General features: G+C 40.5%; 1 protein-coding gene across 3 annotated transcripts in view; it reads left to right on the top strand.

Moving 5' to 3' along the window:
- Window positions 1–12,589, top strand: part of CUNH2orf42 (chromosome unknown C2orf42 homolog) — a 46,054-nt gene that overhangs the window by 11,061 nt on the left and 22,404 nt on the right. For 2 of the 3 annotated variants that reach the window (XR_016511926.1, XM_090281478.1), the window contains exons 2-4: window positions 9,861–9,971; window positions 10,487–10,753; window positions 11,117–11,952. Coding sequence is in view for 2 of the 3 variants with exons in the window: in XM_090281478.1 (XP_090137604.1) it covers window positions 11,130–11,952 (823 nt within the window). In the remaining variant the exon portion in view is untranslated. The remainder of the gene's footprint in view (window positions 1–9,860; window positions 9,972–10,486; window positions 10,754–11,116; window positions 11,953–12,589) is intronic. The other variant, XM_090281479.1, reaches the window with a different exon arrangement.

Below are 12,589 nucleotides of genomic sequence, written 5' to 3'. Positions count from 1 at the left end.
TGGTGTAAGTTGGTGGTCTAGTTTCATTTTTTTGCAGGTCCCTATCCAGTTCTCCCAGCACCATTTGTTAAAGAGGCTCTTCTCACTCCATTTTATGTTCCTTCCTCCTTTATCAAAGATTAGTTGACCATAGAGGCCTGGGTTTATTTCTGGACTCTCTATTCTGTTCCACTGATCTATATGTCTGTTCTTATGCCAGTACCATACTGTTTTGATTACAGTGGCTTTGTAGTATTGTTTGATATCTGGTGTTGTGATTCCTCCTGCTGTGTTCTTCTGTCTCTCAAGATTGCTTTTGCTATTTGGGGTCTTTTTTGGTTCCATATGAATTTATGGAGTATTTGTTCTAGGTCTGTGAAATATGTCATTGGTATTTTAATAGGGATTGCATTGAATCTGTAAATTGCTTTGGGTAGTATGCCCATTTTGATGATGTTGATTCTTCCCATCCAAGAACATGGTATTTGCTTCCATTTATTTGTTTCTTCCTTAATTTCTTTCTTCAATGTTATGTGATTTTCAGAGTACAGATCTTTTATCTCTTTGGTTAAGTTTACTCCTAGGTACTTTACTTTTCTTGTTGCTATAGTAAATGGTATTTTCTTTTTTGTCTCTGTCTCTGCTATTTTATTGTTGGTGTCCAGAAATGCCTTAGATTTCTGTATATTTATTTTGTACCCTGCGATTTTGCCAAATTCACTTATTATATCGAGTAGTCTTTTAGTGGAGTTTATAGGATTTTCTAGGTATACTATCATGTCATCTGCATATAATGAAAGTTTTACTTCCTCTTTCCCAATTTGGATGCCTTTTATTTCTTTTTCTTGTCTGACTGCTGTGGCTAGGACTTCCAACACTATGTTGAAAAGGAGTGGAGAGAGTGGACAACCTTGTCTAGTTCCTGAGTTCAGGGGGAATGCTTTCAGTTTTTGTCCATTGAGTATGATATTGGCCTCAGGCTTCTCATATATAGCCTTAATTATGTTAAGATATGCTCCCTTTATTCCCATTTTGTTGAGTGTTTTCATCATAAATGGGTGTTGTACTTTATCAAATGCTTTTTCTGCATCTGTTGATATGATCATGTGATTTTTGTCTTTCATTCTGTTTAGGTGATGTATTATATTTATTGATTTGCGAATATTAAACCATCCTTGCATCCCTGGAATGAAGCCCACTTGATCATGATGTATGATCTTTTTGATGTATTGCTGGATCCTGTTTGCCAATATTTTATTGAGGATTTTAGCATCGATGTTCATCAGTGATATTGGCCTGTAGTTTTCTTTCTTTGTTGTGTCTTGACCTGGTTTGGGGATTAGGATAATACTGGCTTCATAGAAAGAGTTTGGGATTTTCCCCTCTTCTTGGATTTTTTGGAACAGTTTGAGGAGGATAGGAGTTAGTTCTTCCCTGAATGTTTTGTAGAATTCGCCTGTGAAGCCATCCAGTCCAGGGCTTTTGTGTGCCGGGAGATTTTGGATTACTGTTTCAATTTCCTTTTTTGTTATTGGTTTGTTGAGACTTTCCACTTCTTCTTGATTCAGTTTTGGAAGGTTGTATGTTTCTAGAAATTTGTCCATTTCTTCTAGATTGTCAAATTTCTTGTCATACAGTTGTCTGAAGTAATTTCTAACTATCATTTGTATTTCTGAGGTATCAGTCGTGATTTCTCCTCTTTCATTTCTCATTTTGTTTATTTGGGTCTTCTCTCTTTTTTTCTTGATTAGACTGGCTAGAGGCTTGTCGATTTTGTTGATTTTTTCGAAGAACCAGCTCCTAGTTTTGTTGATCTTTTGGATTGTTTGTTTAGTCTCTATGTCATTTAGTTCTGCCCTGATCTTGATGATTTCATTCCTTCTTCTTGCCCTAGGCTTTGTTTGTTGTTGTTGTTCTAGTTCTTGTAGCATTGTGGTTAGGTTTTTTATTTGAGATTCTTCTAGCCTTTTCAGATATGCCTGTATTGCTATAAACTTCCCTCTCAGGACTGCTTTTGCTGTGTCCCACAGGTTTTGGTTTGTTGTGTGCTCATTATCATTAGTTTCTAGAAATTTCTTGATTTCTTCTTTGATGTCATTGTTAACCCATTCATTATTTAATAGCATGTTATTCAATCTCCATGAGTTTGGGTGTCTTTGATTTTTTTCTCTGAGGTTGATTTCTAGTTTCAAGGCATTGTGATCTGAAAAGATGCTTGATATGATTTCAATTTTCTTGAATTTGTTGAGGCTTGTTTTGTGACCTATCATGTGGTCTATCTTTGAAAATGTCCCATGTGCACTTGAAAAGAATGTATATTTTGCTTCTTTGGGGTGAAAAGTTCTATATATATCAGTTAGATCCATGTGGTTTAGTGTGTTGTTCAATGCCTGTATATCCTTGGTGTTTCTTTGCTTTGATGATCTGTCTATTGTTGATAATGGAGTGTTGAAGTCCCCTACTATGAGTGTGTTGTTGTTGATATCCTTTTTGTGGTCTTCTAGTATTTGCTTTATGTATTTGGGTGCTCCTATGTTGGGTGCATATATGTTTATCAAAGTCATATCTTCTTGATGGATTGTTCCTTTAAGTATTATGAAATGTCCTTCTTTGTCTCTTTTTATTGTCCTTGCTTTGAAATCCATTTTGTCTGATATGAGAACTGCTACCCCGGCTTTTTTTTCCGGTCCGTTTGCTTGGAATATTTTTTTATATCCCTTTACTTTCAGTCTGTGTAAATCTTTTGTTTTCAGGTGTGTTTCTTGTAGACAGCAAATATGTGGGTCCTGTTTTCTTATCCATTCCATTACCCTATGTCTTTTAATTGGAGCATTTAATCCATTTACATTTAAGGTTATTATTGACGTGTATTTATTCATTTTCCTTTGTACCTCTGTTCCTCTCCTCTCTTGTTTTTTTCTTCTTTTTTCTTAGAACACTCCCTTTAGCATCTCTTGCAATGCTGGTTTGGTGGACATGTATTCTTTCAGTCTTCCTTTGTCTGAGAAACTCCTTATTTCACCTTCTATTTTGAATGAGAGTATTCTTGGTTGTAGGCCTTTGTTTTTCATTGCTTGAAATATTTTTGACCATTCCCTTCTGGCTTGTAATGTTTCTGTTGAGAAATCAGTTGATAACCTTATCGGAGCTCCCTTGTATGTTATTTGCTGCTTTTCTCTTGCTGCTTTTAGGATTCTCTCTTTGTCTTGGAATGTTGCCATTTTAACTATGATGTGCCTTGGAGTGGGTTTTTGGGGGTTCCTCTTGATTGGAACTCTCAGTGCTTCTTGGACTTGCATAGCTTTTTCTCTCATCAGGTTCGGAAAATTTTCTGTCACTATTTCTCCTATCAGATTTTCAATTCCATGTTCCTTTTCTTCTCCCTCTCGTATTCCGATGATCCTTAAATTAATTTTTCTAATGCTAGCCTGTAATTCCCTTACATCTTGTTCATATTTTTTCAATCGTTTTTCATTTTGCTGTATTGTCTGGGAGTTTTTCTCTACATTATCTTCTAACTCACTAATCCGATCCTCTGCTTCGTTTAGTCTGCTTTTGACTGATTCTACTGTGTTTTTCAGTTCAGAGATTGTATTCTTAAGTTCTTCCTGGTTCTTGTTAACAATTTCTATGTCTTTTTTTATGCTGGTGTAGTTCTCTGCAAGTTCCCTGTAATTTTCTTGGAGCTGCTGGTAACTTCCTTGAAGGTTGTCATAGTTAATTTTAAGGATGTCGAGTATATTGAGCTTCTTTACCACCATTGTTTTGAATTCCATGTCTGACTTTTGGGCTATGTCTATTTCATCTATCTCTCTTTCTGAGGATTCCTCTTTTCTTTTCATTGAGGGGTTATTTTTGCGTCTTACCATGTTGGATTCTTTTTGTTTGTTTTTATTTATTTATTTATTTGGTTTTTTGGGGGGCGGGGTGTAGTCTGCTTTGACTTCCCTCCTTTGTGGTGTAATATTCTTTATCGAAGGTCTGGGAGTTTCAGTGGTACAGTCTCTTTGATATCCTGAGCCTGATGTTCTTGAGTTACCCTTTATGTTGTTTGTTTATGCTGTTCGGTTATATTTCAGATGTTCTTTGATAGGATCTTCCTTCTGGCTAGTTGGTTGAGAGTCACTCTATCCGCTTTGTCTTGAGTTCTTTTGTGGATATGCTGTTAAAGACATAAACACACAGCCCAGGCAGGAGACCCACACCCTCAAAAAGTATCCCCCACTCTATCCTGCTATCGTTAGCCAACTAGCCCGTATTAATATAAATGTAAAGAGATTTGAGCTTTTATACTACAAGAAGAATAGATAAGAGTTGTTTTTGGGGAGGAAAAATATAATTTTTGATAGAGGGGGTGATAGATTAATAATAGTTGAGACTGTGCAAGCCAGTAAGTAATATTTACATTGTATGTTAATAAAAATAGAAGAAAAGGATAGAAAAATACATAATATAGTAAGAAAGTGGGATTGTATTGTATTTGGGTTTATATAGTAATTATATTATATTATTTAGAGTGATAGGGGGGCTAAGCTAGACACACAAACGAATAAACAACGATTAAAGAGAAAGGATGAGAAGGAGAGGTTATATGCAACACGTTAGAGATAAAGTTTGTTGTTATTGGAAGAGGAGAAGGAAAAACACCCCCCCAGAAAATCCCCAAGAAAATAGAAGAAAGAAAAGAAGAAAGAGAGAAAGAGAAGAAAATAAAAAATTTACCACAAAACCCCCCCCAAAAAAACCCCAAAAGGGAAGAAAGAAAGGAACAAAGAAAGATAGAAAAGAAAGAAGAAAGAAGAAAGAAAGAAAGAAAAAAGAGAAAAAAATAGAAAAAATAATAGATATATACCCCCCCAAAACCCCCCCAAAAAACCCCAGGAAAAGAATAAAGAAAGAAGGAAAGAAAAGAAATAATTAAGAAGAAAGAAAGAACAAGGGAGAAAAAAATTGGAAAAAAAAAATTGATGTTTTTACTCCGTTTTAGGCTTGGTGTGTTGCCTTCTTTTTCTGGGTCCGCAGCTGGTCTAGTGTGGCAGGTCAGAGGTTCTTGTTTTTTGCAGGACTGGTGTGCGCCCCCGGTTGCCGCTATGGTGCGCGCCCGAGGTTGCCGGCATGGCGCGCTCCCTTGCTGCCCGCTGGAGCCAGTTGAGGTGCCCTTGCGTGCGAGCCCCTGCGCGCTCGGGCGGCCCGAGAGTTTGCCCCGCGGTTGGAGCCTATTGTTGCCAGGCCGCGGTGGTTCCCCGTTCGCCCGCGCAGGCGGCCCGAGCGCTTTCCCTGGGATTGGCTCCTGTTGTTGCTGGGCCGCGGTGGTTCCGAGTTCGCGCTGAGGTGTCCCTGCGCGCGTCCCTGCACTCGCAGGCAGCCCGAGAGCTTTCCCCGGGATTGGCGCCTATTGTCCCCGGGCTGAGGTGTTTTCGAGCTCGCGCGCCGCCCCGTGCCCTTAGTCCCGCTGAGCCGAGCTCTGGGAGTTGGTCTCTCGCCTCTTAGGGCAGAGCTGGGGACACTTGTGCTCAGTGGAAGTGAGTGTCCGTGAGTCGCCACCTCCCGCTGTTCCCGTGCTGCAGCCGCCCGCCTTCCCTCACCCGTCTGGGCGGGCACAAACAGAGCCTGCGCTAGTGGTCTGCTTTCCGGCCTGGGGCCCTGCGCCCACGGGAGCTGTCTAGGGGTGTCTGTGCACGGTTCTCTGCCTGTTCAGTGGGCCCTCCCTGTGCCCATAGGGGCACTGATCTTATGTCCGTTGGGGAGTGTCCGAGGGACGCCTGGACTCACGGCCCCACGTACCTGGGCCAGTGAGTGAGAGCACTTCCCTATGTGCGCCCCCGCGACCCAACGGTAGGGTTGGGGAGTGGATGAGCACGCCTCTGCGCCTGGGCTCCTCCAGAACGGCCTACCACCCCCAAACTTTCCTCCCCTCTCCACCGTCCACTAGAGAAAAATATAAAGGAGAATTATGTTCTCACTTGCCCGGCAGCACGCTGTCTCCTGTCCTTCAGCGCCAATGCCACTTGGTCGAGTCCTGTCTCTGCCAGCGGGCAGAGATCCGCTCTCCGCCTGACTCCTCTCCGGGGCAGCCTGTGGTCGCCAAAAAGCCTTTGTGTGCTTCCCGCCGCAGCTCGGGCAGCCGCCCCAGTCAGGAATCCCGTTTCGTCCCCTTTTTCTCCGCTATCCTCACTAAACAGGTTGTTCCCAGATGGGTTTTCTCTAATCCAGCAGTGCCTTGGCTCAACTCCCGCCAATGTCCAGCTGCTCACTGAGATGTTCTGTCTGCAATTAGCCCAAACTGCAGACGGGTCTCCGGAGCCTAAAACCGCAACCTCTCCTCACTCCTCCGCCATCTTACCTCTCGCCTCTGGTTCTATTTTGCTCATTAGTTTATTTTGTTCATTGGATTCCTCTTATAAGTGAGTTTCTTTTTTAAAGTTTATTCTTTAAAGAAGGGCAGGACTTCCGCCAAGATGGAGGCATAGGTAGACATGCTTCACCTCCTTCCACAACTAAAAGAAGGAATACATCTACCTCAAAACTAAAAATCAGAACTACCAGAAAATTGAACTGCATGGAAGTCCAACAAACAAAGGTATATAGAAGAAATACTCATCAAGACAGGTAGGAGGGGCAGAGACAGGGCGGAGAAAATTCAGTATGGCAGCGGCGGCGGTGATGGCAGCAACAGCAGAAAGCGCAGTCACAAATTATGAAAGTCGGGTGGGACACCTGGGGAGCGATCCCAGCCCCACACCGGACTAGGCAGGTCACGGTTCCAGTGCCAGAGAAAGTAAAACTTCATTGCTTCTGACTGTGAAAATCAGTGGGAGTTGGGGCGGTGGGAGAAACTGCCAGTCTCTCTGAGTCCGTTGGTTTAGAGGGCTCCCACGGCCCTAGAACGTCTGCAGAACAACCCACTCTGGGAACCACAACAAGGGCAACAGATAGAGGGGCACCAGTCCCGTACTGGAAGTGGGAGAAGTGCCTGGAAAAGTGGCAAGTGCTGAGCGAGTGGCATTGTTCCCTCTCCCCAAATACAGCGCCACAATGTAGTGAAACAGGAAGCCTAAGGCTCCGCCCCTTAAAACATAACAGGTACAACAGCTCTGCCTAGGACACAGAGGCAAACACAGGAGCCTGTCAAGTTGAGACAGAGAGGTATGGCCCAAAAGTGGGAGCAGATCAAATTTCCAGTGGGAGAACTAAGTGACAAGGAGATAGCCAACCTAACAGATGCAGAGTTCAAAATACTGGTGATACTGGTGATAATGATGCTCACTGACTTGACAGATATGTTTGAATATGGCAAATGCAAGAGGAAAAAACTGAGAGCTATGCTAAGTGAAATGAAGGAAAATCCACACGAAACCAGTGGTGAAGGGAAGGAAGCCAGGGTTCAGAGCAATGATTTGGAACATAAGGAAAAACAGTCAACCAGTAGTACAGAATGAGGAAACAACCGAAAAAAATGAGAAGAGGCTTAGGAACCTCTGGGACAACTTTAAACATCTGAATCAAAGGGGTGTCAGAAGAAGAGCTTGAAGAGCAAGGAACTGAAAACGTGAAAAAATAATGAAGGAAAACTTCCCTAATTTGGCAAAGGAAATAGACATGCAAATCCAGGAAGCACAGAGTCCCAAACAAGCTCGACCCAAGGAAGCCACACCAAGACACATCATAATTAAAATGCCAAAGGTTAAAGATAAAGAGAGAATCTTAAAAGCAGCAACAGAAAAGCAGAGAGTTACCTACAAGGGGGTTCCCATAAGACTATCAGCTGGTTTCTCAAAGAAACTTTGCAGGCAAGAAGGGACTGGCAAGAAGTATTCAAAGTGATGAAAAGCAAGGACCTACAACCAATATTATTCTACCCAGCAAAGATAGCATTTAGAATAGAAGGGTAGATAAAGTGCTTCCCAGACAAGGTAAAGCTGAAAGAGTTCATCATCACCAAGCCATTATTATACAAAATGTTATGGAGACTTATTTAAGAAAAAGAAGATCAAAACTATGAATAGTAAAAGGACAACAAACTCACAATTATTAACAACTGAATCTAAAAAATAACAAACTAAGCAAACAACCAGAATAGGAACAGAATCATAGGTGTGGGGATCATTTGGAGGGTTATCAGCTGGGAGGGGAAGGGGGAGAAATGGGGAAATGGTGCAAGGATTAAGAAGCATAATTGGTAGGAACAAAATATACAGGGGGAAGTTAGGAATAATATAGGAAAGGGTGAAGCCAAAGAACTTACATGCAGGACTCATGTATATGAAGTAAGGGGATGGGATTGCTGGAGGGAAGGTGGGTATAATAGGGCAGAGGGGAGCAAAGGGGAAAATATTGGGACAACTATAACAGCATGATCAATAAAATAAAAGGGAGGAGGCATTAGTGGATCCCTGACTGGTGTGGCTTAGTGGGTTGGGTGTCACTCCATGGATTGAAAGGTCACCAGTTCACTTCCCAATCAGGGCACGTGCCTGGGTTGTGGGCCAGGTTCTTAGTTGTGGGTGTGCAAGAGGCAACTGATTGATGTTTCTCTTGCATATCATCGATGTTTCTCTTCCTCTCTTCTCTCTAAAAATACCCTTTCAAACTTTTTTCTATCTACATCTATATGTATATATGTTTTTATTTTTAAATAAAAATGAAATCATGCCATGTTAAAAAGGGGGGGAGCATTAGTGGTAAAACTGCTGAAATCCAAATAAAGTATGTAGTAGAGTTAATAGTATTGTACCAATGTTTAAACTTTAGTTTGACAGATGTCCAAGGTTATTAAGATGTTAACGTTTGGGAAAGCTGGGTGAAGAGTATACAGGAACCCTCTGTATTATCTTTGTATCTTTTCTATAAACCTAAAACTACTTCAAAGTTAAAAGTTTTTCAAAAAGAAATGTGCATTTGCAATGTTGAAAGATATTAACAAATCACCCTCTCCAGAGCATAGTTGAAAAACTTAAAGAAAACAATAAGAAGGAGTGGAATTCCCATGATGATGCTAAAAACTACAGCACCTTAAGGCTTCACATGTAATTGGCAAACCAGTTCCTTCCTTAATGAGTAAAGTTGTTCTTTTTCCACTTTAATGATGTGTTAAATCATATCAGTGTAGTTTTTAGGTAAGCTCTTTCATATAGATGTAATGTTTTTTCTTACTTTGCAAATGAAAAACAACCTGAGACTCAAAAGTTAAGTCTTAGTCACAGAGATATTTAGTTGGTAAAGGGCCAACTAAATCTTTCATCTTTTGACTTCGGAACAACATTCTTTCCTGATAACCCATGTTTGGACAAATGAGAATACCTACTAAAGAAATTTCTTGACCTGGGAAGGAAATGCTGTGTAAATAGGCTAATGTCTTTCTAGTTCAGTGGTTTTTTAATGGGTGATTTTTGCCCACCAGAGGACATTTAGCAATATATGGAGACATTCTTGGTGTTTTACAACTGGGGGAGGGGGTGTTGATTGCTACTAACATCTAGTGGGTAGAGGTTAGGGATACTACTAAACATCCTGTAATGCATAGGATACCCCTCTAACAACCAAGAATTATTACCCAGCCCTAAATATCAGTAGTGCCAAGGCAGAGAAACACTGAGGTAGACCGTATTTTACAAAGCTTTATTTACTCAGTGGATACTTGGCAGGCAAATATTACAGTTGGGGGATTAATTCATAGTACCAATGAAAAGATGGACATTCTTAGACTTTTCTTATTTTTACTTTTCAGTTTGTTAATCAGTGGACTCTAGAAGATATGGAGGGAAAAGGGGGAAGCAATGCTAACAACCTATCTCAAAGTCACAGGCAAATTAGCTTTTTATAAAAGCATTAAAAATATTGAACTTTAGTTAATAATATGTGTGATGAATTGATGTCTGCAGCTTACTCGGAAATGCACCAAAGTAAAAGAAATTGATGGATGGAGAAGAGGACGAAAAAATAGATATGTAATAAAGCAAATACAGTAAAATGTTAATTGTAGAATCAAGTGGGTGAGTATATAGAGGTTCACTGTATAATTCTATTTTTTTATATGTTTGAAAATTTTTGTAATGGAGGGAAATCAAAAGCAGAGATTTATACTCTTAAGAGACACTGGATTTGTGGAAACTGCATAGCTAATTTTGCTAAGTGAACGCAGGCAAATTACTTAACTTAAATTTTCATCTGAAGAATGGTCGTTGTTTGGCTCATATACGATATTAATATTGTGAGGTTCAAATGAAATCATGAATATGGAAGCTCTTGGAAAAACATAAAGTGCTCTAAAAATGTAAGGCATTACTATGAGGAAAGATGAATGACCAATTATAAATCCTTGGCTCTAGGTGTTCTTGACACTCCCTGTGCAGTGGCTATTACCTCTGCTTTATCTTGCAATTGGAAGTACAAAACATTTTCATAACAATTTCTGTCAGATATTTGTGAAAGACTTAAATTCCTATTCTGAGAGGAAAGAATCATTCTGTCTTTGTATAACTTTAATATTTTCTTGTTTTATTTGTAGACTGCCAAGATCTCCATGTAGGGCAGAGGGAATCTTCTTTGTGAAACATTGGGCAGGAGCTTTGCCAGTGAATGGCCAAGAAAGAGGCCGTATTGTTACACTATGGAGTTCAAACTTCAGAAGACTTTGGGCTAAGCAGTCACATTTACTCTGTAAATGATTATGTCTTCACCTGCCCTCTGTGATCATCACAGACTAATGAAACACCTTTTTAATTCTTATAAATTTAGGTTACGTCATTTTCCATGTGCTCTGGCAGCTGAACAGGTAGGACTGGGCTGGGTGTTGTGAGGAAGGGTGGAAGGGAAAGAACTAACTTTTCCCATTCTCCACTCCTTGCTCAAGTTAAACATCTGTGCATGTAAAGATTGGGTTAACTAACCTATGTTGTTGTATAGAACAGGATTGAACCTATAGAAATGCTTTAGTTAGCGTTTTTAAAAATTTATAGACCTATGAAAGTCAGTGTTTCCTTCACTTTTATTTTGTTTGAGGGTTTAAATGGATGTGTTTGGGGGTATAATTTGAAAATAGTGAATAGCTTCTTTACATTTCACTTTCTGTACTAAATATCATAAATGATTTTAGCTGTGTGTATACTGATGCTGATGGGCTTATTGTCTTTTTTAGGGGCCTGTAAAAAATGGAACCAAACTCACTGAGGACTAAAGTCCCAGCTTTCTTATCTGATTTGGGGAAAGCCACATTGAGGGGAATCAGAAAGTGTCCCCGATGCGGCACATACAATGGAACCCGGGGATTGAGCTGTAAGAACAAGACATGTGGAACCATATTCCGCTATGGTGCACGGAAGCAGCCTAGTGTTGAAGCTGTCAAAATCATAACAGGCTCTGATCTGCAGGTCTACTCAGTGCGGCAAAGAGACCGGGGCCCGGATTACCGATGCTTTGTGGAGCTAGGTGTTTCAGAAACGACAATCCAGACGGTAGATGGGACAATTATCACTCAGCTGAGCTCTGGACGGTGTTATGTCCCCTCCTGCCTGAAAGCTGCCACCCAGAGTGTTGTGGAAAACCAGTGCCAGCACATCAAGTTGGCAGTGAACTGTCAGGCAGAGGCCACCCCTCTGACTCTAAAGAGCTCAGTCCTGAATGCAATGCAGGCCTCCTCAGAAACCAAGCAAACCATCTGGCAGTTGGCCACAGAACCCACAGGTCCCCTTGTACAGAGAATTACTAAAAACATTTTGGTGGTGAAATGCAAGGCAAGCCAGAAGCATAGTTTGGGGTATTTGCATACATCCTTTGTGCAGAAAATCAGCGCCAAAAGCTTGCCCGAGCGCCGTTTCTTCTGCTCCTGCCAGACTCTGAAATCACACAAGTCGAATGCCTGCAAGGATGAGACAGCACAGAGATGCATTCATTTCTTTGCTTGCATCTGTGCCTTTGCCAGTGATGAGACATTGGCTCAGGAATTCTCAGACTTCCTAAATTTTGATTCCAGCGGTAGGTGGTATGGTTGACACACAATGTTTTTCTAAAATGGCAATGAAAGAGTTCCATTGATGGTATTTGGAGATTGTCCTAGCAACCTTCAGAAGCAGTTGCTAGATAATTCAAATGAAAAGCATTCCTTCTTTTAATCCCAGGCAGCACTTGCATAAAGGTTGGTTGGTTGGTTGAAATTAATGATCAAGAGACTCCAACATTTTCATTGAAACAATGAATCTAGTAAAGTTAGCTTTGTTTTGATTTTTTTTTACTCTTCCACAGATGCCCTATGTTAATTTTTAAAAATCCCTTTTATTTTGGCTTGTTTGCTTGCTTATCTTTGAAGATGGGGAAAACAAGTACCTTCTCAAAAGAAAACCTTTCAAGTTTCTAAATCAAGTTTTGTTATTGTAAATATATTTCATTTAATTTTGTAGATGCTTTTTACTTTCATTTTTAAGTGACCTTTAGTTGGTAGCAGCTCCCAACTTTTTAGTTTTACATTGCTCTGTAGAGCCTTCTATCAGGTTAATGTTCTATGAACAAAAACATGTTTTGGGCTGTCCTCTAAAGGAACTTTTTTGGTAGGTCCACAATATTTATTGGGCTGATAACATTAACATTGGTTAATAGCACTGAGATTCAAGTATAC

Source organism: Furipterus horrens, unplaced genomic scaffold (genome assembly GCF_987537825.1).
Source record: "Furipterus horrens unplaced genomic scaffold, mFurHor1.1.pri manual_scaffold_6, whole genome shotgun sequence".
Taxonomy (NCBI): domain Eukaryota; kingdom Metazoa; phylum Chordata; class Mammalia; order Chiroptera; family Furipteridae; genus Furipterus; species Furipterus horrens.
Note: the sequence above shows the minus strand (reverse complement) of the source record. Positions and strands in the feature narration are given on the sequence as shown.